This window comes from Antedon bifida, chromosome 1 (genome assembly GCF_963402885.1).
Source record: "Antedon bifida chromosome 1, ecAntBifi1.1, whole genome shotgun sequence".
In the NCBI taxonomy this organism is placed as follows: domain Eukaryota; kingdom Metazoa; phylum Echinodermata; class Crinoidea; order Comatulida; family Antedonidae; genus Antedon; species Antedon bifida.
The window spans coordinates 14,211,638-14,233,402 of NC_136226.1; the positions used below are offsets into that span (position 1 = coordinate 14,211,638).

The 21,765-nt window shown below is 33.1% G+C and overlaps 2 protein-coding genes across 4 annotated transcripts; both read right to left on the reverse strand.

Annotated features, from left to right (window-relative positions):
- Window positions 1-502: 502 nt before the first annotated feature.
- Window positions 503-15,686, reverse strand: LOC144843349 (sialin-like). Of its 3 annotated transcripts, none has more exons than XM_078700147.1 (8): window positions 15,568-15,686; window positions 15,284-15,371; window positions 15,005-15,100; window positions 14,724-14,857; window positions 1,855-2,004; window positions 1,438-1,570; window positions 874-1,112; window positions 503-760 (listed from the first exon to the last, which is right to left on the reverse strand). In XM_078700147.1, the coding sequence occupies exons 1-8, from the start codon at window positions 15,574-15,576 to the stop codon at window positions 566-568; spliced, it is 1,044 nt and encodes a 347-aa protein (XP_078556273.1). In that variant the 5' UTR covers window positions 15,577-15,686; the 3' UTR covers window positions 503-565. The 3 variants fall into 3 exon arrangements, with proteins under 3 accessions (XP_078556273.1, XP_078556278.1, XP_078556269.1); XM_078700152.1 differs by lacking the exons at window positions 1,438-1,570; window positions 1,855-2,004 and adding exons at window positions 14,010-14,142; window positions 14,412-14,561; XM_078700143.1 differs by lacking the exons at window positions 503-760; window positions 874-1,112; window positions 1,438-1,570; window positions 1,855-2,004 and adding exons at window positions 12,728-12,991; window positions 13,236-13,477; window positions 14,010-14,142; window positions 14,412-14,561.
- Window positions 2,100-3,929, reverse strand: LOC144852185 (sialin-like). The gene is made up of 5 exons (XM_078709936.1): window positions 3,744-3,929; window positions 2,937-3,170; window positions 2,697-2,784; window positions 2,390-2,485; window positions 2,100-2,251 (listed from the first exon to the last, which is right to left on the reverse strand). The coding sequence occupies exons 1-5, from the start codon at window positions 3,915-3,917 to the stop codon at window positions 2,100-2,102; spliced, it is 744 nt and encodes a 247-aa protein (XP_078566062.1). The 5' UTR covers window positions 3,918-3,929.
- Window positions 15,687-21,765: the final 6,079 nt, after the last annotated feature.

Consider the following 21,765-nt stretch of genomic DNA (forward strand, 5'->3'; position numbering starts at 1 on the left):
AAATAAACATGAAGTCGGCTGCAGCCACTAACAACTATATGCTTAAAGATATATTGTCGCCCTATATATATATATATATATATATATAGGCCTATTTAAAAGTTTTTGTTGAATATGTCATTTTATTATTTATTCACTTTTACAAAAAACTTGATCGAAAAAGAAGAATTTACCTGAAAAAATATAATTTAAAGCAAAAAAATACTTAACTTACTAGTTTTTGGGTCAAATTAACCTTTTATTTTGTCTCTTTACAAGCGAAATTATTGGTTATCCGCACTTGGCGGATAACCCCTTGTTATTATTTTTTTTCTACAGTAATAACTTCATTAAAACTACAAAATGGCCTATTAAAGTCTGATTTTATTAATCTTCATTTTTAATGTTTAAGACATGAATCTTTTAAGACGCTATAGTACTGCTTAAAATCAATTCTAATCTGTGTCTTTAAGCAACGGTTAGACAATCTATTAGGTTTAGACCATGCATATTTACATTTAACTAGCATGTGCTCTTCATTTTCGACACTTTCTTTAGGCCACATACTTAATTACCGTCTCGACAGTCACTCTTTAGTATCAACAACTTCTACAGGAGTATCGTTTATAGAATTATAAGATTTCATTTCTTGTTTGGATATGTTTTCTTCGATGGAATGGAACTGCTCCTCTGCTTTTGCAAACAACAAAAAAATCGTCAGTCCAAACAACTGTGTTCCCGCAACTATCTTAAACATCAAGTACCACTGATCATGTGTGTTCTGAAAATTAATAATAACAATATGGTGATATGGAACTAAATGGATATGAACAGATTAAAGAGGTTCCATTAATGTAAGCTTACAATACAGTGATTAATATTAGCAAACTATACCTTTTTCTTTAATAATGCAGCAAATAATGTTGGCCCAATAAATCCAGTACAATTTGCTAAACATGTCATGATTCCTACAATCACTGATGAATAATGCTTCGTTATGTCCAATACGTTCGCCGTGAAACACGTATAACATCCTAGTAACCCGAATGCTAGTATTAGCGTAATCAGGCATAATATAGCACTGTCTTGGAAAAATCCTATACAAATAAGTAAGAAAGCAGATAATCCCATACCTAAGAAAGAGAAATATTATATTAGTGAATGATTCTCATTCTTGGTTGTCATTCTAATTCCGAAACACTATTATGATACAATGTCAAAATTGTGAAAAAAATACTAACTCAGAGGCAAGAAATTTGGACACCCAAATATAGGTATCGTTCACTACAACAAGTATTTGTACTCAAGTTGTTATTATCCATGTGTCGTATGTGAAAGTAAACTTTGTTTTCGTCTAAATGCTTGACAATACTCAATTATTATAAGGCGTATATTGAATAGAATATAAATTCCTAAAATGAGTGACTTTTTTTCCATAATAAATCTATGAACGTTTACTGAGATTTGTGAACAGTTTCCTTGCTTGCAAAATAGTTAACTTTTCACGGCGAATAAAGAAGTCAGCACATACACCAGATAGTAGGCAGAATAAGCATTCCACAATGCCTAGAATCGACATAAGCCACCCAATCTGTAAAATTTAAGGTATATTATATAATCGAATTTGAACTATACCTCGAACTCTCCAGAGGTCTAATGGTTAGGACATCTGCATATCAAGCAGGAACGTTTCGAATCTCGGTTGGGACGGCTTTTTCTCACATTCTCACAGATTTTCTCATCTTTATCGTTTTAAATTAATTAATATTCAGTATATCCCCGGCCGTCAATAAAGGCCTTTGTCACAACAACCAGATTGTCACCATCAACTCTTATTTTCATTTTGCAAAAATACGTTATCTATTATAGACTTACCGTTTTTAAATTAAACCCTAAGACTTCTGAGATAAAGATTGGTACTTCAGTTATAATAAAAAAGAAACCAAAAACGTTGCTAGCGTAAGCAATGACTACCGCCCAAACAGCTGGCGACTTCAGTATACTCAACCATGGAACCGATCTTTTCTATATGAAAAAAAATATTTATATATAATTGTTATTTTTATACATCTAATGTTATGTTTGCTATATTTATCAGACTCATCACCTTTCATACAACTTCATACAAAATATATAAACCTTACCTTATTTTTCTCTTCAGTGTCAAAACCTTTTAAGTATACCACCTCGTTTCTCGATATACACGGATCTTTATCAGGAGTTTCGTAAATTAAAACAGCCCATAATATTGCAGTAACAACTCCAAAGGCACCTAAATAAAATGAATTGTTGCCAGTTTCAAGGGTGAAACGTAACCTCCTATAAGCGGAGGTAATGTCAATAATAGTTTGGTTCACTTTAAACAATAAATAAAAATAAGTAAATACAAAAATAATATTGTTCAAGTTACTGTATGTATAAAATGACAACGGCCATCCACCGAGTTTGTAAGCAGAACAAATCCAACCGGACAGTGGGTTACAGATAACCTCCGCAAAAGACACACCTGTATAAAGTAACATTCAACGATTTGGTGTGAACACCATATCGAATGAAGAAAAATATATCGGTCACAAAGAAGGCCAACTTTAATAATAAAAAACATCGCATAAATTGATTTCTAAATTAAGAACATAATCGCCATAGTTGGAACGTATAATATATTACGTTGATAAAAGCTAACGATCGCAAGCAAATAAGTTTTAATGTCTATTTACCGAAATAGGCAATGGATACAAGTGTACTTCGTTCATGTGGAACAGACCAGTTTGCCAGTATACTGAATGTTGCCGGATTGTGTAATCCCTGAAAAACACCATAAATATTATTATTTTCCTTTCTTTTGTCTTATATTGTGTAACTCCATGATTCTTCAGATAATTAAATATTAGTAAATATAAGTAGAACAGTTTTTTCTAAAACCAACTATGCATCGTTCAATATGGAATAAAACTAACCTGTGCCATGCCGTCTAGTACACGTAGAACTATTAGAAGATCAGTGCTAACTCCAGCTGACCAAGGTATCAGTGCTGTAAGAATACTTGACGAAAGAATTGAAAATAGATTAACTCGTTTTCCACCAAGTCTGTGCGTCACCAATCCTCCAAGAAGTGCTGATACGCTATACCCATAGTAAACAGCACCAAGTATCATTTGACGTGTTTCTTCATCCCAGGCGTACCTTGGTATCTATTGGTAATAACAAAATTGGTCAAAAAAGGGTCACGTCTGTCATCCTTCTGTGATACGTATACCCATCATTCATGTGGAGATTATTTTACAACAGAAAATTCGCTAAATAAAACGTTTGTAGACTAATCAGTGCAATTACACTATTTTCAGTTAAACATACAATATAATATAATATTTAGATTATACAAGCATAGCTTGTAGCCTACCCACTTTTCCACAAGTCCAGCTTAATATATTCTTAGCTTTGCCAGATGTTTAGATTCTAAACGTATCTTGCACCCATTTGGGTGCAACATACAAAACATTAATTCAAATAAACAAAAGGAATACTAATTTTGCTTTGAAGCTTTAATACAATTCTCACACTTTTTGGGGAAATATTTCTCGAAGAGAAGTGTAGGCCTACCCCTTTATAAGATTACCTCAAACAAAATTTTATAGTTTTGGCCTACACGTAATCTTAAAAACTTACACTCCAATTTAAAAAAAAATAAAGGAAATACATTGTGTAAAATCCTATAAATGTCTTCATTTAATAAATGTTATACGTAATTTTATTTTTAAGCTTACCTCTTTGTTAATAATTTTAGACCGTGTAGCCTTTGTTGTCAGAGTGACATTTAAAGCGTTGTTTTCGGTAGAATTTTGAACCATTTCGATTATGGCAATATTGAGATTCATTCTCATGCAATACAAACACACCTTTACCATGGAACACATTCCAGCTACAAGATAACGCTTCATATTGGCGATGTTGTATGGCCGTGCCTACAACACTGGATCCACTCCTGCTGCTCGTTATATAGGCGCTAACTTAGAATTGCCACACTGGAAGAGTAGATGTCAAATTTTACAACAACGTTTTAATTTGTGTTTTCAATACACCTACGCGTCGGTTTTTAAGCGGTTACAGTATATCGTTTGCATGCATTGATGAATTTGAATAATATATAAAAAGTCTTTCAATGGAAACAAATTCTATTGCTAGGAAGTTTAGAATTGTTCTGATATGGTTAAATGCATGTTCTTTAGATCATATTGCTTAAATATGTATTTTGAATCATTATGGTCTAATTACAATAAAGGCACTTTGAAAAAGCTACAAGTTTGTTACAATAACGCATTGCGTTTCTAAATAATTATAAATTATGGTTAATTCTGACATAGGCGAGCACAATGGAAAAACTTCTTAAGCCAATTGCTTAAACGGCACCCCAATCCAGTGGGGCATGTATTTAATGACGCAGTTGTGGATATTAATCGCAAACTAAAGTCTATTTACGCAAATGATGCCGTGGTGACCTACTGGAAACACAGAGGGCTATGGAATGACTGGTCCCACATGCATTTTTACGGCGTACACCTCAGCAGACATTCCACTCAAGAACGATCGTCGGGGATGTATCGATATGCACGGAGCGTCCGCTGTTTTGCACGCCAGGAAAGTTACGAGGCCAGTATAGATACCTTAATTACTTGCTATATCATTATACTTTTATATTAACTTTGCCTTCGGGCGATTTACTTGTGTTGCTTTCGGGCTATTATATTTTATACCACTATATCGCCCGAGCTTTTTATGTTGCCTCAGCTGGGCTGTTTATATTGCCTCCGGGCTGTTTGTGTTGCCTCCGGGCTATTAGTATTATATTGCCTCCGGGCTATTTAGAATTTGTATTGCCTCTGGGCTATTTGTATTGCCTCCGGGCTACCATTTTGCCTCCGGGCTATATTCGTATTGCCTCCGGGCTATTTTTATTGCCTCCGGGCTAGTTGTATTGCCTCCGGGCGGTCTTGCCTCCGGGCTATTTGTGTTGCCGCCAGGCTATTTGTATCGCCTTCGGGCTATTTGTATTTCCTCCAGGCTATTTGTATCGCCTTCGGGCTATCTGTATTGCCTCTTGGCTATTGTTGTATTGTATTTCTCGGGGGCATATACTGCCTCCGGGATATTTGTGTTGCCTTTGGGCTAATTTTAATGCCTCCGGGCTAATTCTATCAGCTGTTTTCTCGGTTGATGGCGTCGTCCCAATAATAACATGTGTTTATATTGTTTTACATACCTCTTAGATATAATGCTTAAAGCCAAACCTAGCAGTTTAGCATCTAAGGCTGCGGCAGCAACTAAGAAACAGCTCGCAAGGCAAGTTCGGAAGAGTTAACAAATGTAATCATACAATACAGTGTTGAGTGATTAATAAAATAAAACTTACCTTTTTCTTTATAATGCAGCAAATATTGTTGGCCCGATAAACCCAGTACTACTTGCTACACTTGATTCCTACGATCACTGATGAAAAATGCTCCAATACATTCGCCATAAAACACGTATTATAACAATAAATCCTATTAAGCCGAATGCTAGTATTAACATAATCAATGGAATAATTTTACCGATATGTGGGAGTATGTTCCTAATATTAAGCCCAAAAGGCTTTGTGGTTTTAAGTAATGTAATATAATAATAATAATTTATTGAAACTACACCTTTACAACGGTGGCACCCGTTCATACACGGTGCGTTCTATATACAGATAGACATTCAACAGATACAAATTAATAAAAACAAACATACAAAATAAAACTAGTCAACCGCCGACTCGATCGCTATCGTAGTCGTACGCCGCCGACTCGATCGCTATCGTAGTCGTACGCCGCCGACTCGATCGCTATCGTAGTCGTACATCACTTATGCAATATACAATGAATAAAAAGAAAAGAAATACAAACAATTTTTAAGTAGTACAGTAATAACTGAAAAATATTGTACCAAATTTAAAAATAGTAATATTAAAAAACTCAAAAATAACTAGAATTTAATTCGTCACTTTGACGAATTATAGGTGATCATTTTTATCATGTTACTGAAATTAATTTTTTTTTAAACATGCACGCGTGATGACGTCATCAAAATGAAAATAGTGGCAAGTCATAAGAAAGTCAATTAATTGAGCAATCACATACTCAAATTTGAGCGAAAATCGGGCACAAAATAACCGAGATGCGCTATGTGGAATGTGATAATCTATGACGAAAGAGAAAAAACCCTAATTTTTAAATGGGAGTGGCCATGAAATGTGTACATGAATTCATATCTACAACTCAATGGCTTCCAGAATAAGTTTAAAAAGGTGGCGGTCATCGTGCATTCTGAAGAGTTATTTTTATTTAAAAATACCTTATTTTTGACCATTTTCAGCACTTTGATGCAATTAATGTGCGAATATTGCCATATTTAACGTGCTCGTATAGCGCTATTTTAAGTCGAAATGGACTCAAAATCGGTGAATGTACTAAGGATTGTGAGTAGAATGCGATTTGCACAAAATATTCGCATTTTTATACTTTTTAAATATTGCGCGCGCAAAAACGCATTTTTGCGCAGTAATTTTTTGAAACACGCAAATGGCCCAATTGATGCTCTAAATTGATCAAAACTTAATTTTGAGCTTTTTAAATTTTTAACGCGCAATTTCATAAGCATGACCTTGAAACGCGCAAGTTTTTATTTGCTAATATTTTTACCTTTGACCTGAAGTTTATGTGTAGTGAATTTTATTCACATGTGATTTTATTCACATGTGATAATGAATTATGGAGATATGATTGATAATGTGATTTCACAAAATGGCGTATAAATGACGTCACGGATGAGTGATCACGCTGAAAACCTAACTACAACTAAATTAAATTATTTTAAATATATTTTAAAATTTTGGTGATTATTGACATTTAACTTTTTGAGATAATTGAAACACAAAATCTGTACAGAAAGAAATAAATAAGAACAATAATAAAGATTTTATACAATAACAATAGGTGATCATTTTATTCTAAATGATCACCTAAAAAGATGTCTATACCGCAACAAACAAAAACATTACATGCTATCTGCGAGTTTTATAAGATTGTTTCGTAATTTCCATAATCTTGTTAGGTATTCTTTACAAAATTTGTCAAGACACAATAGAATATTATTACTGAGGGAAAGTGTATCCGTCCCCAGAACATATAACGTTTTTTCGTCATTGTTACTGGTGCAGAATGTTTCCCAAACATAACTCGTTATGATAAATTAAGTATATTTAGCTGTTCTTCTCTTACACATTGTAATGCATCACAACAAAATAAAAAGTGAGATATGTCCTCTATATTTCCAGAGTTACATAATGAACAGAGACCATCATTATCCACGGTCCATTTACTTAATTTAAAATTTAAAGGTAGAGTATTGGAACGGGCTTGAAATCTAAGACGGGCACCATTAAAATTTGTTTTATCAAGTAAAAACTTTTCAAGATCCGGCTTTGATTTGAACTTTGCATAAAAAGATAGCGACGATTTAGATGCGAGGTCCTCTGACCATTGGTTATTTACATTATTTAAAATATTTTGTTTCAGTAAATTAAACCAATTTTCCATAGTGCGATTTTTAATAACATTGTTAAAAATATGCATGCATTCAAATCTACAGAAAGTGGTTCGTACACAACTAAGGAATTTAAACTGTAATTCTTTTGTGTTGTGATTCCCAGTGGTTTTCTTGATAGCTGTTCCACCGTATCACGCATTAATAAGCATTCCACAGTACAATCGACATAAGCCACCCAATCTGTAAATATATAAGGTTATATTGTAATATAAGTTTTTATCAGCCGATTGCGTACCAACTGACTGTCACTGACGACTCGTATTCAATTCGCAAAAATACATAATTGTCTTTACACGCTTACCGACTTTAAATCAAATTCATTGTTAAAGAGTCGCTATTCAATCGAGTTTGAACAATACCACGAAATCCCCAGTGGTCTAATGGTTAGAACAGAAAAGAAATATGTGCTGCATAGGCAGGATCATGTATAAAAATAAAACAGACAAAGTTCTTGTTTCTGCCTCAATGAATAAAATATTTATTGTACTAGTACTTTCGACCATAGGTCATCATCAGGTACTACTGATAGAATATTGGTAAAAGACGAATACATATAGAGAGGGTACACTAGAAAACAAAGGAGTCTATTGTGGGCTATATGGGCGTAACAATGAACAAGCAAATAACAAATTGACAAAAGCAATGACAAACAAAAGGTATTACATAATAATAAACTCATGTCAATCAGATAGACAAGATAGTACTCAATTCCTAAATTCCTAAAATCCTAGATTTAAATGATACATTAAGTCCATTGGGTTTGAGAGTTCCAAGTTGAAAAGTATACGTTCTTCTAGTCGTCTACGGTCACGTTCGGATGAGTTGCATTGTTTTATGCCAGTAACCCGTATATCATTAATATTATGGTTATCATGAAAATGTTCTGCCACAGGAAGACCGGGTGTATTAAGATGAATGGAACGTAGATGTTCTACAAATCTATCCCCAAGTCTTCTTTTGGTTTCTCCAACATAGATTACATTACATTTCGTACAAATAATAGCATATATCACATTAGTAGAAACACAATTAAAATTATCTTGAATATCAAAATTCTTACGTGGTCCTATATGATACTACTAGTACATAATACATGTTTACACCGGCGTCTTACATCTATTTCTGTTACACTTAGTCATACCAACATCATTATGATTCGATGATTTTAATTTAGAATTCACTAACTGATCTTTAAGATTACGATCTCGTTTATATGATATCATGGGATGTACATTAAAAATGTTCTTAGTTACTGGGTCAGATTCCAAGATATGGTAGTTATCCATGACGATTTTTGCGATTTTTTATTGTGATATGTTCAACTGTTACGTTCTATTACGTTACGTGACCTATTAAAAGATTGATAACAAAAGAGAACAACGCAATATCTCATCTTTATTGCAAATTTGGTTCCATTATCTATTTATGTTCTAAATGTTTCCGACCTTATGAGTTATTGTTTTGATGAAACAATTTGATGAATTTCCCCTCGACCTAGGCCTACCTGTACCATCCCTTATTATATTATTATAGGTCAAACACACGTGTAACAAATGAGATGATGACAATATAACGAATATCTAACTAAAAATTTGCGACTTAGGTTCGCCATTATTGCGAATTTCTGTTTTAATGTTTCAGACATCAAAGTTAATACAGTTTTATACTGTAGGTATAATAAGTGACAAAAATGTGATTATGTAACTCATATTCTTAAAGAACTTATAAATAAAAAACATAAATAACATTATACATTTAAAAAAACGGAATTGATTAAAAATTAAACTAAAAGGTTAGAAAACTGTTAAACAAAACAATATATATAATAATCAGTAGAATAACAGGATACATTCATATTCAACGAATAATCATTCTAATTTGAAAAACATAAACATAGTAATTCATAAAAACGAACGAATGTACCGACGAAAGGAACGTCAAATCAAAATATTGCTATAAAAGCGTCCCATAACTCAAACACTCAACGTTTTAGCGCCAAAGGCAAATTATTCCAAAACATGTCCGCATAACATGTAGACGTGACTTCAGACACTTTCCTTTGGCGCTAAAACGAGTAGTCTTCTTTTCCAGCTGCTTATAGAGGGGTCGTAGGCTTCCCATCATGCATGTCGAGTTTTCTATATTTTTCGATGACAGTGCCTTCGTTTTTTTTGATTAAATTTGATTAATACCTAATGCTCTGTCTGCACTATCAAACTTTATGTGATCAAAAAATGGGATGTGCCCATATATGGACATGATGATTGGAACATATTTGGGAATATCACTATCATTTTTTTGGCACATCACATTTTGTTGTCAACAAACCGTAGTTTGATAGAGCTTAGGTTGTAAAAATCGAAAGCTTTTTCTTTAAATCTTAATATCTTAATCTCATGTTTAATGCTCTGTCTACACTATCAAACTAATTTGATGTGCCCAAATATGGTAGTGATATGACATCATCCATATTATATGGGCACATCACATTTTTGCTACATAAAGTTTGATAGTGTAGACAGAGCTTAAGATTGTTTCAAACATGTAATGTTTTGTTGACTATAAATACTAGTTTTCAAAAACTATGGCATTGAGGCGAACACGACAAGACGGAGTTAATTACATTTTTTATTTATTAAAATTGCTGCCAAATACAGAAAATATGCAAGGAAAGACCGAACAAGTATGTTATTTGGTCAATCTAAAATCAACATGGACAAACTGCAAACATTCTCAAATAAAAGTGTTGATATAAATAAGTAGGCGTAGTCATCAAACTAAGTCTCTATTCATGTTATTAGAAATTAGTTAATTCATTAATTTATTATATAAAATATTGAATACTGAAAAGCTGTATTTGTCCATTATCATATAAAATAATAATAGAAATTCTTCTTAAAGATTGGCAAATATATATTATAGTATGATAAAAAAACAGATTTAAAATGTTGTAGCTAAAAAAGTTTTATTTGCATATTCTTTCTTAATTAAAATACAGTATTTTATCGATGGTGATGTGAGTTAATGATATGGATGGCATTTGCAACAAAGTTTGTTCTGTTTGTCTTTAGTTATTGGAACTTGTATTCTATCATTGCGTTTAATATTGTGATTATGCAACGGTTTTGATGATATATTGACTTCGATTGATAATATTTTGTTAGCTATACTATGTAACGGAACAATGACATGTTTCATTATTATACCATTGTTAAGTAAGTTTTTACTTTAAAGAGATTATACCATCATTATGGTTGGTCTTATAATAGGCCATTCTAATTTATCATGTGGAAATAACAATTCGAATATTATGGGGTTAGAATTTATTTTACTCAATTTGTATAAGTTCAATCCGTCAAAGCAACTCCAATTATATAGTCAATCGATAGACACACTTTCATTATGTTAAATTGTTACCGGTATCTTTAGTTTCTTTAAAAATGACTATCGATTTTTACACATTAATTTCAAAATTTGGTATACAAATCGATGTAGGCCTATAACTTTCCTCTTCTTAAAACTTGCATCGATTGATCATTGATCAATATAAATACAAATTTTTCTTAATATGATTAAGATTGATTGCAATATTTTTTTCTTTCATTGTAACATAAGTAAAATATAATTAATATATCAAGGAAAGGGCTAAAAATAGTTAAAACTAATCAAATTCAGCCACTAAACATTGAAAAATAAATATTTATATAAATAAATTAGGGCTATTCACGTATATTGATCGGGCTCTCCTATATTTCTCGAGTCTGCTGCCACATATTCGCTAATAAGTATTAGTTAAGTCTGTATTTCATTTTTATTTTTCCAATAACGCACCAAATATTGTTCCCGACTACTACCGATTTAAAGGTGCATGTTCAAATAAATAAATACATTTTTTCTCTTCTCTCCTATAGCTCGAATTTATTCCCATCTAATCGATCGCGTATATTGATCGGGCTTTCTGGTATATTGCTCCAAATCTCACCCTTCCCTCCTTTAACAAGTCTACTACAGGTAGGCCTAAAGTATATTGTACGGACCAACAACTCGCAATTACGATAATATTGTTATGCACTGTACTGAAATTCAAACTACGAACTTTTTCAAAATTTAATTAGGCCTACTACTAGGCTACTTATGGGGTGCCACGTAACACATTTTTAATGAGATGGTCGAAGTTTGTCCGTTTTTTTGATGTATAGGAAATAGAACCTTCCTCATCAGAGTGATATACAAAAAACTTACATAAGATATTGACACATTTATTATCTTGTTTGGTACAATTTGTAGCAGTGTATTTGATTGGTGCAATGTATTAAATGACTTAATAGATTTACATAATGTGTTTCTGCTATTATAAAACCCAAACGTTCTCTCTCCCCAAAAGATAGCGAACTAAACGAACTGCGTGTGTGAATATTTTCTATTCAGTTGTTTACGTACAAAATATATAAACCTTCAATTCTGAATAAGCAATATTTAGGAAAACTTCATCGCAAAATGAAAATTATCCACGTAACACTGATCGCGTTAGCGTTGTTAACGGACATGCAACGCACAAGTTGGGAAATGTACACCACCATCATATCGCAATCTTCTTTACAAGGATGGAGTTATGAGATGACGCATATGCAGCGGATCTCATGTTTGTTAGCCTGTTCACGAAAAATCTTTTGCTGGTCCTTGAACTACAGCTCACAAGATGGTCGCTGTCAAATCAGCAAACAACGAAGAGCAACAACCTCAATTGGAAACTTTAGAAAAGACAATTTGTTCCAATACTTCGAAAAGGTATTTGTTTATAATAAATCATTTATCGTAACAGTTATGGCATATTAAGTTGATTTTAACAACAAACCAATATTGCATTACTACCATTTAGTATTATTATAATTAATTATAATTATTATCATATATTGGAATTACAACGTGACTCTGATTAAAAACCGTTATTCACATCCCTCAATTACCATTTTGACATCAATTTAACATATATGTAAACTAAAGATTCTTTATTGACTTTGCTCTTACAATACAACATTGAAATACAGCATAGACCATGATTAAAGTGAGATTTACATAACAGTGTAATATTACTATAAATTATATAATATAATATTTTATAGTATATTATTTTTTATATTATGTTTTCGACACTTTCTTTAGGCCACAAACTTAATAACCTTCTCAACAGTCACTCTTCAGTATCAACAACTTCTGCAGAAGTATCGTTTATAGAATTATAAGATTTCATTTCTTGTTTGGATATGTTTTCTTCGATGGAATGAAACTGCTCCTCTGCTTTTGCAAACAACAAAAACATCGTCAGTCCAAACAACTGTATTCCCGCAATTATATTAAACATCAAGTACCACTGATCATGTGTGTTCTGAAAATTAATAATAACAATAATGGAGAAAGTAGGGGGTTACCCTGGTATACTAGTAAACAGCCACTGTCAAACCCACTCATCACATCTGGGCCCTCATGTGGGAGACCAGTATTTGACTGAAGAGGTCACCCAAGGAATAAATAATAGACCTAAAGGAATAATTAAAGTGAGCATGGGCAAAAGATTACAAAATGTAAACATGCGATAGACAGTGAATATATTACTTATTACTACAACTTACTTTTGCCTTTAATAATGCAGCAAATAATGTTGGCCCAATAAATCCAGTACTACTTGCTAAACATGTCATGATTCCTACGATTACTGATGAATAGTGCTTCGTTATGTCCAATACATTCGCCATAAAACACGTATAATCACATCCTAGTAACCCGAATGCTAGTATTAGCATAATCAGACATACTATAGCACTGTCTTGGAACAATCCTATACAAATAAGTAAGAAAGCAGATAACCCCATACCTAAGAAAGAGAAATATTATATTAGTGAATGATTCTCATTCTTGCTTTTCAGTTTTCATATATTCCGAAACATTATTCATAATACAAGAAAGTGAAACTTGTAAAAAGCCTAGATTAGAAACAGTTTCTAACCATCAAGTCAAGAAAGCCTAGATTAGAAACAGTTTTTAACCATCAAGTCAAGAAAGCCTAGATTAGAAACAGTTTCTAACCATCAAGTCAAGAAAGCCTAGATTAGAAACAGTTTTAACCATCAAGTCAAGAAAGCCTAGATTAGAAACAGTTTCTAACCATCAAGTCAAGTTATAAAGCTCGTTCGAACTCCGATGGAAAAAATTGAACCTTGGAAACTAATATAGCATACTATTACAACCTATTTCTATTTATTTGTATTCAAGCTAACATATGTGTTGAAAGTGGATGTTGTTGTATAATTATGCTTGGCAATAATCAATAATAATAATATGCTTACACCATAGGATAGGACTATCACTTCCTAACGAATGATGATAATAAATCTATGAAATCTTACTGAGAATTGCCAATAGTTTCCTTGTTTGCAAAATAGTCAACATTTCGCGGCGAATAATATAGTCGGAACATACACCAGAGAGTAGAGCAAATAAGCATTCCACAATACCTAGAATCGACATAAGCCATCCAATCTGTAATTAGGTTTATACAGGTATTACAAAATATATAATATCACTAGTCACGTCCCACAATAATCAGTGTAACTTTCATGACTTGTTATGTTAAGATATCTTTAAGTATAAACTTATATACATCAATTTCAGTTGCAAATAAAGGGTTCTTTTAAATTAAAATAATACCATATGTAACAATACAACTGGGTAGCATCGTACAATATAATGACTAAAATGGGGAAAAGGGTGAGTGAATCTCAACAAAAGACAAACGTTACTAGACTCACCGTTTTTAAATCAAATTCTAAGACCTCTGAGATAAACGTCGGTGCTTCAGTAAGAATAAAAAAGAAACCAAACACGTTGCTAGCGAAACCAACGACTACCGCCCAAACAGCTGACGACTTCAGTATACTCAACCATGGAACCGAAGTGCTCTATTATAAAAAGCGGAATGATATGATATGTTTACGCTTTTTATACTCACCATACATACTTCATATAAAGTACAAGCTTATTTATAATTGTTCTTCTGTGTTTGTTTTTAACAATTCATTATTTGTATAATAGACCATACCTTACCTACCATATCATCATACCTTATTTTTCTCTCCATCTTCAGTGTCAAAACCTTTTAAGTATACCAACTCGTTACTCGATATACACGGATCTTCATCAGGAGTTTCGTAAATTAAAATAGCCCATAATATTGCAGTAACAGCTCCAAAGCTACCTGACATGAATAAAATTGTTTCCAATTATTTGCAATCCAATATTATAAATAATTTGAAAACACATTTCAGATAATTTTCTTTACACAACATTTTCTGTGTTTTGGTAATCTCACAGTAAAATACAAGAATAATATTGTTCAAGTTACTGTATGTATAAAATGTCAACGGCCATCCACCGAGATTGTAAGCAGAACAAATCCAACCGGACAGTGGGTTACAGATAACTTCAGCTAAAGCCATACCTGTATAAAAAGAATGTTCAAAAGTTTGGTGTGAAGTGATTTCGAAGTTGTCAGAATCATCATGATGGACCATTCAATGTCTTGATACTATATTACGAGAATTAACTTATTTCTTCATAATTACGTTGATCAAAGTCTCCATGACCAATGCTACGATAAAAGCATATTTATAATCTTATTTACCTAAAAAAGCAATAGATACAAGTGTACTTCGTTCATGTGGAACAGACCAGTTTGCCAGTATACTCAACATTGCCGGATTGTGTAATCCCTGAAAAAGCAAGAATACTATTATCTTTTCCTTGTTTTCCCTTGTACTTCCTATTACATGTCGGCATAACTTACAGTTAATTTAAATATCAATGCAAGTAAAATAATTGTGGTATATTTCTAAAACCAACAAGATATTTGGCATCAATATAAAGCTGATTAAACTCCAAAGTTCATCACCACGTTTCGCTACTAACCTGTGCCATGCCGTCTAATACACGTAGAACTATTACAAGATTACTGCTAACTCCAGCTGACCAAGGTATCAGTGCTGTAAGAATACTTGATGAAAGAAGTGAAAATAGATTAACTCGTTTCCCACCTAATCTGTACGTCACCAATCCTCCAAGAAGTGCTGATACGCTAAACCCATAGTAAACAGCACCAAGTATCATTTGACATGTTTTTTCATCCCAGGCGTAACTGGGTATCTATTGAACAAAATATTATTATAAGCATTATATGCAATGTAATTCTTTATTAATACATCAGAACAAATTTGATAAAATTAACATCAAGAAGGTAAGCAACAAAACAAACAAATAAACAAACAACATCGGAACTTTCAAAAACAATTAATTATGTCTCATAAAAAGGCGGAGTTAACATAATTGATAACCGGTAAAATAATATCAAAATCATGCGCGCCCATAAGAAATCAAAATAAATTGCTCCCTGTCTAACATTGATATACAAATCATAACGTAAATCTGAATAAAATGAGCATTTGATGATGAAATTCATATTCAATTTCGTTCCTGTTGCAGGTACATAGTCTATCAGAGGGCAAAGTGCACAGGCCCGTAGCCAGGGGGGGGGGGGTTTGGTTCGGGCGAACCCCCCTTTACAGCGAACCACCCCCCTCCCCCACCCCAACCCTTAACCGACTGCGAACCCCCATCCCCGACATCCCCAATACCTCACCACCCTCATCTCTGAAAATCCTCCAAATACGTGCCCCACAATACAAAAGGTTATTTGTAAATTTAAAAATTCGTAAACTCGTTCGTGAATAACTCATACCTTAATGTTAAACAAATGAATTGGTTGCCGATTTTCACCTGAAAAATAATACGAATTTTTGGTCCCATGATGTAACATGATATTGACGCGAGCTTGGGCACGAACGAATCGTACAAAGGACACCGCTAGACAACCGCGTACCTATTGTTTCGATCACTGGCAGTCAGCATGCATAAAGTATATAGCCTTCCGACGTACATCAAAAAATGGAACGCTGCGGTTACCTACAATATTTATGTGTGGCTATGAAGTATAGTGTATCATCATCATAGAGGATTATAGTGAATTTAATATATTACACTATAATATATATGGTATCATGTTCTGTAGTTTACATTAGGCCTATAGCATTCGATTTTTTTTTTCTAGACCACCAGCCGATACGTAGACCTACTCAACTGTATTAATACCACCTATTTACATTGATATATTTAGTTTCCTCAACAAATTGCTGTAAATAAATATAGATAGAGCTATCAGGGGCGGTCGCAGGACTATTTTAAGAGGGTTGCCCAAAGACTCCAGGGCTGTAGACACTGAGTATTTGAGCAAGAAAATTGTTAAATGACACCCCTAGATGGCCGCAAATGGTACTCTCGCGCGTAAAATTCATGATAATTTTTTTTTCGTTCAATGCGAACGTCACGGGGAAGTCCCCGATGAAGGTACTTTTGGTACGGTAATACATTCTAATAACTGTACTCAATTAATGTAAATTAATTATCAATTAATAATTTTAAAAAGTTATACAAAAAATATGAAGCTGTTGCTATAAATATATTGAGCGAAAGGTGTATAATTTGGAATTTTAATTCATTTAAAAATGCTAAATAAAGTCAGATGTTAAAACCACAATTTCCAAAAAATCATTTTTATTTATCCACTATAAACTTTACAAACGTGTTGTTTTAAACCACACTCCAAATAAAACAAAGAAAATAATGATAGGACATTTGCAGAAAGAAGCAAACTTTGCTCTGCTACCGGTATAACACGGTTCAAATTTCGGAACGTCTATAAATTACTACGGAAATTCGGCCTAATATTTACGAACGTACGGAAATGAAGATAAATAGGGTACTACACGCATCGGAAATACAAAACTATACGCACAATTATGATTTGGCCTAAAAATTGGCCTTAGATTATGGAAAACCCCCGGCAAAACGCAATAATTATGGACAAATCGATTATTATTAGCCTTGGCAATATGCCTAATATTTAAAAGGAATGAATATAGGCTATATTTCGTTTGTCGATGAATTTTTGAATTCATGTGTGAATGATTGATCCATTAGAGGTTATCTGTGATGGCGCTGGCTCTAGTAACACTGCTATGCGTGGATAATTTGTGAATAACGTAGTATGCTACATACACGAGCCTAGATAGGGAAGATCTGTACTGTCGTTCATTGCGAGAGGAGGGGGAAGTCCGGTAATGTGTCATGAAAAATGTAACAAGCCAGAGATGAAATAAAATCACTAACATTTAGCTGATTGTCGTTGTTTTAGTCGTCGTCAGAAGTTTATCGACCGACATCTATTTCTCATGTGTAGTAGAGCGTTTCTTTGATTGAATAATGTTGTTTGTATTATAACACAAGTTCATTTTGGATTTTCAGTAAATTACCAATGGTTTATTCAAAGTCAAACTGTAACTAATCCCTCACTATTCAATCAAAATGTTATTATTATACTACTATATTGTTGAAAAATGGATTGCGTGATATGAAAATGGATTGATAGTAAAACGTAATAAAGATACGTTCTTGTCTGGTTATTAGGTATTCATGCTCTGATTTTTGTAGCGTTCCATTTAAAATAAATTACAAAGAAATATTTTAGTTGTGAAGGTCGTTTTAACAATTAGGCTAATCAAAACATTCAACAATGATAAAATGCCCTGCAACTCTGTAACTACTTTATGACTAAGCCTATCAAGTTCCGGGTCCGGATGGATATTGTATACGATGAAATGGAACTCAATTTTAATTTAGTGGCAGAAACAACATTTAGTATGGCGCGGGGCAGTGACCCAAATACTTAGTGTCCGAACCCCCCTTGACAGATCCTGGCTACGGCCCTGGTGCACTTGTTCTCAGTTAAGCAACTTTTAACGATAGTGGTAAGGCTAAGTTTTAGCATTTCATTACGAATTCCGTCATACGCAGCAGCAGACTACCGTTCTTAAGGTTTCGTACAGCCTTATCCAATGAATAAATACGACTGTCTAGTATAGGCATATTGCTAAATTGTTGAAATCATCATAATTGTTAATGTCAGAATCTGAATGAGGGGTGCATCTATTTAATAAGTTAGAAAAGCCATTCTTTTGGCAAATACTATGCTCAGTTCTTTCCAATGTATTCAATTCCAGAAAGCTATTTGACAATTACAAAATGTTTGAGTCTGGTTGTCATAATATTATGTTTCTGATTTCCTGTGGTTAGATAAAGGATTAGCCAATCATAATGGTGTAATTGTGGTGGGAAATTAACCCACCACTAACCCTAACCCTAGCCTAGGGTCTATTTAATAACTAAATTAAATAAGCCTATCTGGGCCTAGGCCTAGCTAGCCTAGTAAGTAGGTCTAGAGTCTAGGCCCTGGAGGGAACATTTTATCCTCCTCTGAAGCCCCTAATTTGCATGTCCAGTATAAGTAGAAAAATGTAATAGATATTAAGGGTAGAGAAAATAATATGATAGTAGAAAGACGTATAGAGTATAGAGAAGAAAGGTCTAGACTGGTAGAAAGTTGTATTGTATTAATACTGAGTTACAAGAAATAAAAGTTATAGTTGAATATACTTTTTGTATGTGGAATCATTTGGCAGTCAGTGTACGTCGCGTGGATTAAATACGCCAGAGAACATATTACGCTCGGAACCTACAATATAAATCCACTACACTGTTCTATACCGTTCATAATTCTAATACCACTATTTCTGCATATAGTTTAACATTTAATTATAGTTCGACATGTCGTCAGACGGTTTATTAGTTATTATCATGGTTTAATGGGGGTATCAACACCGTATTTAAAATTGTAAATAATTATCACTATCATTATTCATTTAAAAAAATGTCATTGCATGTACGAGCGTTCAGATCACCAGAAACAGTACAATGCCCTACTTTGGAGAATTTAGTTAGTGTACGTAGGCCCTATTATTATTAAATCAAATATATTTTCTCTTCGAGCTGTATAGGATGATTTTTTAGGCTAATATAATATGTAAAGCATAAATAAATAAGAATTGTCATCTGTATTTAATCAAAATGATTTCAGTAGATTTACATTTCATTTCCAAAATACCCTTTAAGATATCAAATTTTATACCAATCAAATAAACCACCAAATGGATGCTGGGCTCTTGGGTCTAAGTTTATTAATAAAAGAAAAGGCAGGCATATTGAATCTGGAAGTGTCACTAATATTGCAATGTGTCTCTATTAACAAAAAATATAAGTTATTTAAAACGGTTATAATATTAAAATCAAGTTTAATTTACGGGTTCCACCAATTCTACAATGAAGCCCATCAATGTTCCCAAAATTATTTATAGTATACATAAACATAATCAAAAACTGAAAATAATGCAAGTTATTATCGTAAATAGCCTATATAACGTTTAAAATTGAAAGTGTAAAATGTCCAACTTTAAATACAGTAGTAGTTATCGTCTTACCACGCGAGCGTGGGTTTAAGAGATAGAAAGGGAAAACTCAATATTAAAACTACAGACTTTTAGAAAGTATTTAAGTTAAGAACATAGGATAAGATTGTTTTTTCACATTTTGTCTTGTTTGTATTTTGATGTGAACAAACGTGAAGTGATTACCTCGGTATATTTGTTTGTATAACTTGCAGCTAATGTCACAGTTCCATTAAAGCCGTCCCTCTCTGTTGAATTATGAGTTTCCACCATTTCGATTATGGCAATATTAATATTCACTCTCGTAGAAAACAAACAAAACTTTAGTATGGTACACATTCCAGCTACTAAATAACGCTTCATATTTACGATATCGTTTACGATTCACTCCTTCCCCTTTTTAATTTAGCACTACGTGAAAGAGTTGCTTCTAACATTTAACGATTCCAATGTCAGCAACACTGCTTTGACTATGCAGAATTATAAAGTTGTGTCATTCAATCCTCATGATTTTGTGTATAAAGGAAAACTAACCATTCATTGGTTTCATTGTTATGCATATTTTTAGTTATCCGCTTGGTATACCAAGCGGATAACTCCTTGTTATTGTATGAGATATTTCTCCATGATGAGATCAACAGTTTTTTGGTTATCCGCAACTTAGTTGCGGATAACCCTTGTTATTGTCACGTTTCTTTTTCTTCATCTTTATTCTTCTTTCTTTCCCGGATTTTTGTTGCAGCTATATCTCAAATTTTTGTAGACATAACTTTGTATAACTTTCTCATAAGATTGACCTGTAGCTGTAGATGTGCAGGAAACTTTGTTATATGACGTTAGAGTCGCGTAGCGTAAGTTACGCGCGATTTTATGAATTTCAATGATTGATCATAGATTATAAACCAAAAGTCATTTTATATTGACACTTGGTGAAAATTTAAGTCATATCAAGGGCAAACTTTCTATGGATTAAAAATGGCATGTTTCACAAGAAGTTACGCGCGCACGCGCATTTAAAATTTCAAAATGCGCAAAATTAATTTCTAATCAACTTTTTATGCGTTTCTTGTCATTTTGAGCATGTCATAAATTCCCACGGGCGCGCAATTTTTTACGCACGCCGTGCGCACGTAGCGTTAAAAACATATTTTTTTCTCTTGAATTATATTTTTCAAGCCTTTTCTAGTAATTTTGAAAACAATTTAGACCTTTTCCAATTTAAATAACGCCATACGAACACGTTGAATTAAACATTTCATGCGCGTTTTTTATGAAAAAGCTTAAAAAATCGTCAAAATTTTGTCTTTTTTTAAACAGTCTTAGTTTCTAAAGTAAACCGTGAACCGTTTATTTTTATTACAAAATCTAGAAGTTGATGAGTTGTAGATATCGGATCATGCATCGATAAGGCTAAAAAAAAAATTGTGACGTCATCGTATGGCCACACGAATGTAAAATATAGGATTTTTGTCTCTTTCGTTATTGCTCATCACATTCAACACACTTAAAACTAAAGGTGCAATAAAGGGTGCAAACCTATAAAAGGGTGCTAATTTGCGCCTTTTTCTCATAAAATGGTGCAGAGTTCATAAAAGGTTTATTTTTGCACCTTTTATATCGAAAAATGCAGAAAAATATAAAAAGGTGCAGAACTGCACCACAAAGGCCCAAGTAGGCCGACGCCATGGTGACTGTGTGACAAAATAAGACCTAT

Coding starts and splice junctions, on each gene's coding strand:
- LOC144852185 (XM_078709936.1), bottom strand. CDS start 3,917: ATGAAGCGTTATCTTGTAGCTGGAATGTGTTCCATGGTAAAGGTGTGT. Junction 3,171..3,743: donor CTAAAATTATTAACAAAGAG/GTAAGCTTAAAA, acceptor TATTACCAATAG/ATACCAAGGTACGCCTGGGA. Junction 2,252..2,389: donor GTTGTCATTTTATACATACA/GTAACTTGAACA, acceptor CATTTTATTTAG/GTGCCTTTGGAGTTGTTACT.
- LOC144843349 (XM_078700143.1), bottom strand. Junction 15,101..15,283: donor TGTATCTATTGCTTTTTTAG/GTAAATAAGATT, acceptor CTTTTTATACAG/GTATGGCTTTAGCTGAAGTT. Junction 13,478..14,009: donor GAAACTATTGGCAATTCTCA/GTAAGATTTCAT, acceptor TCTCTTTCTTAG/GTATGGGGTTATCTGCTTTC.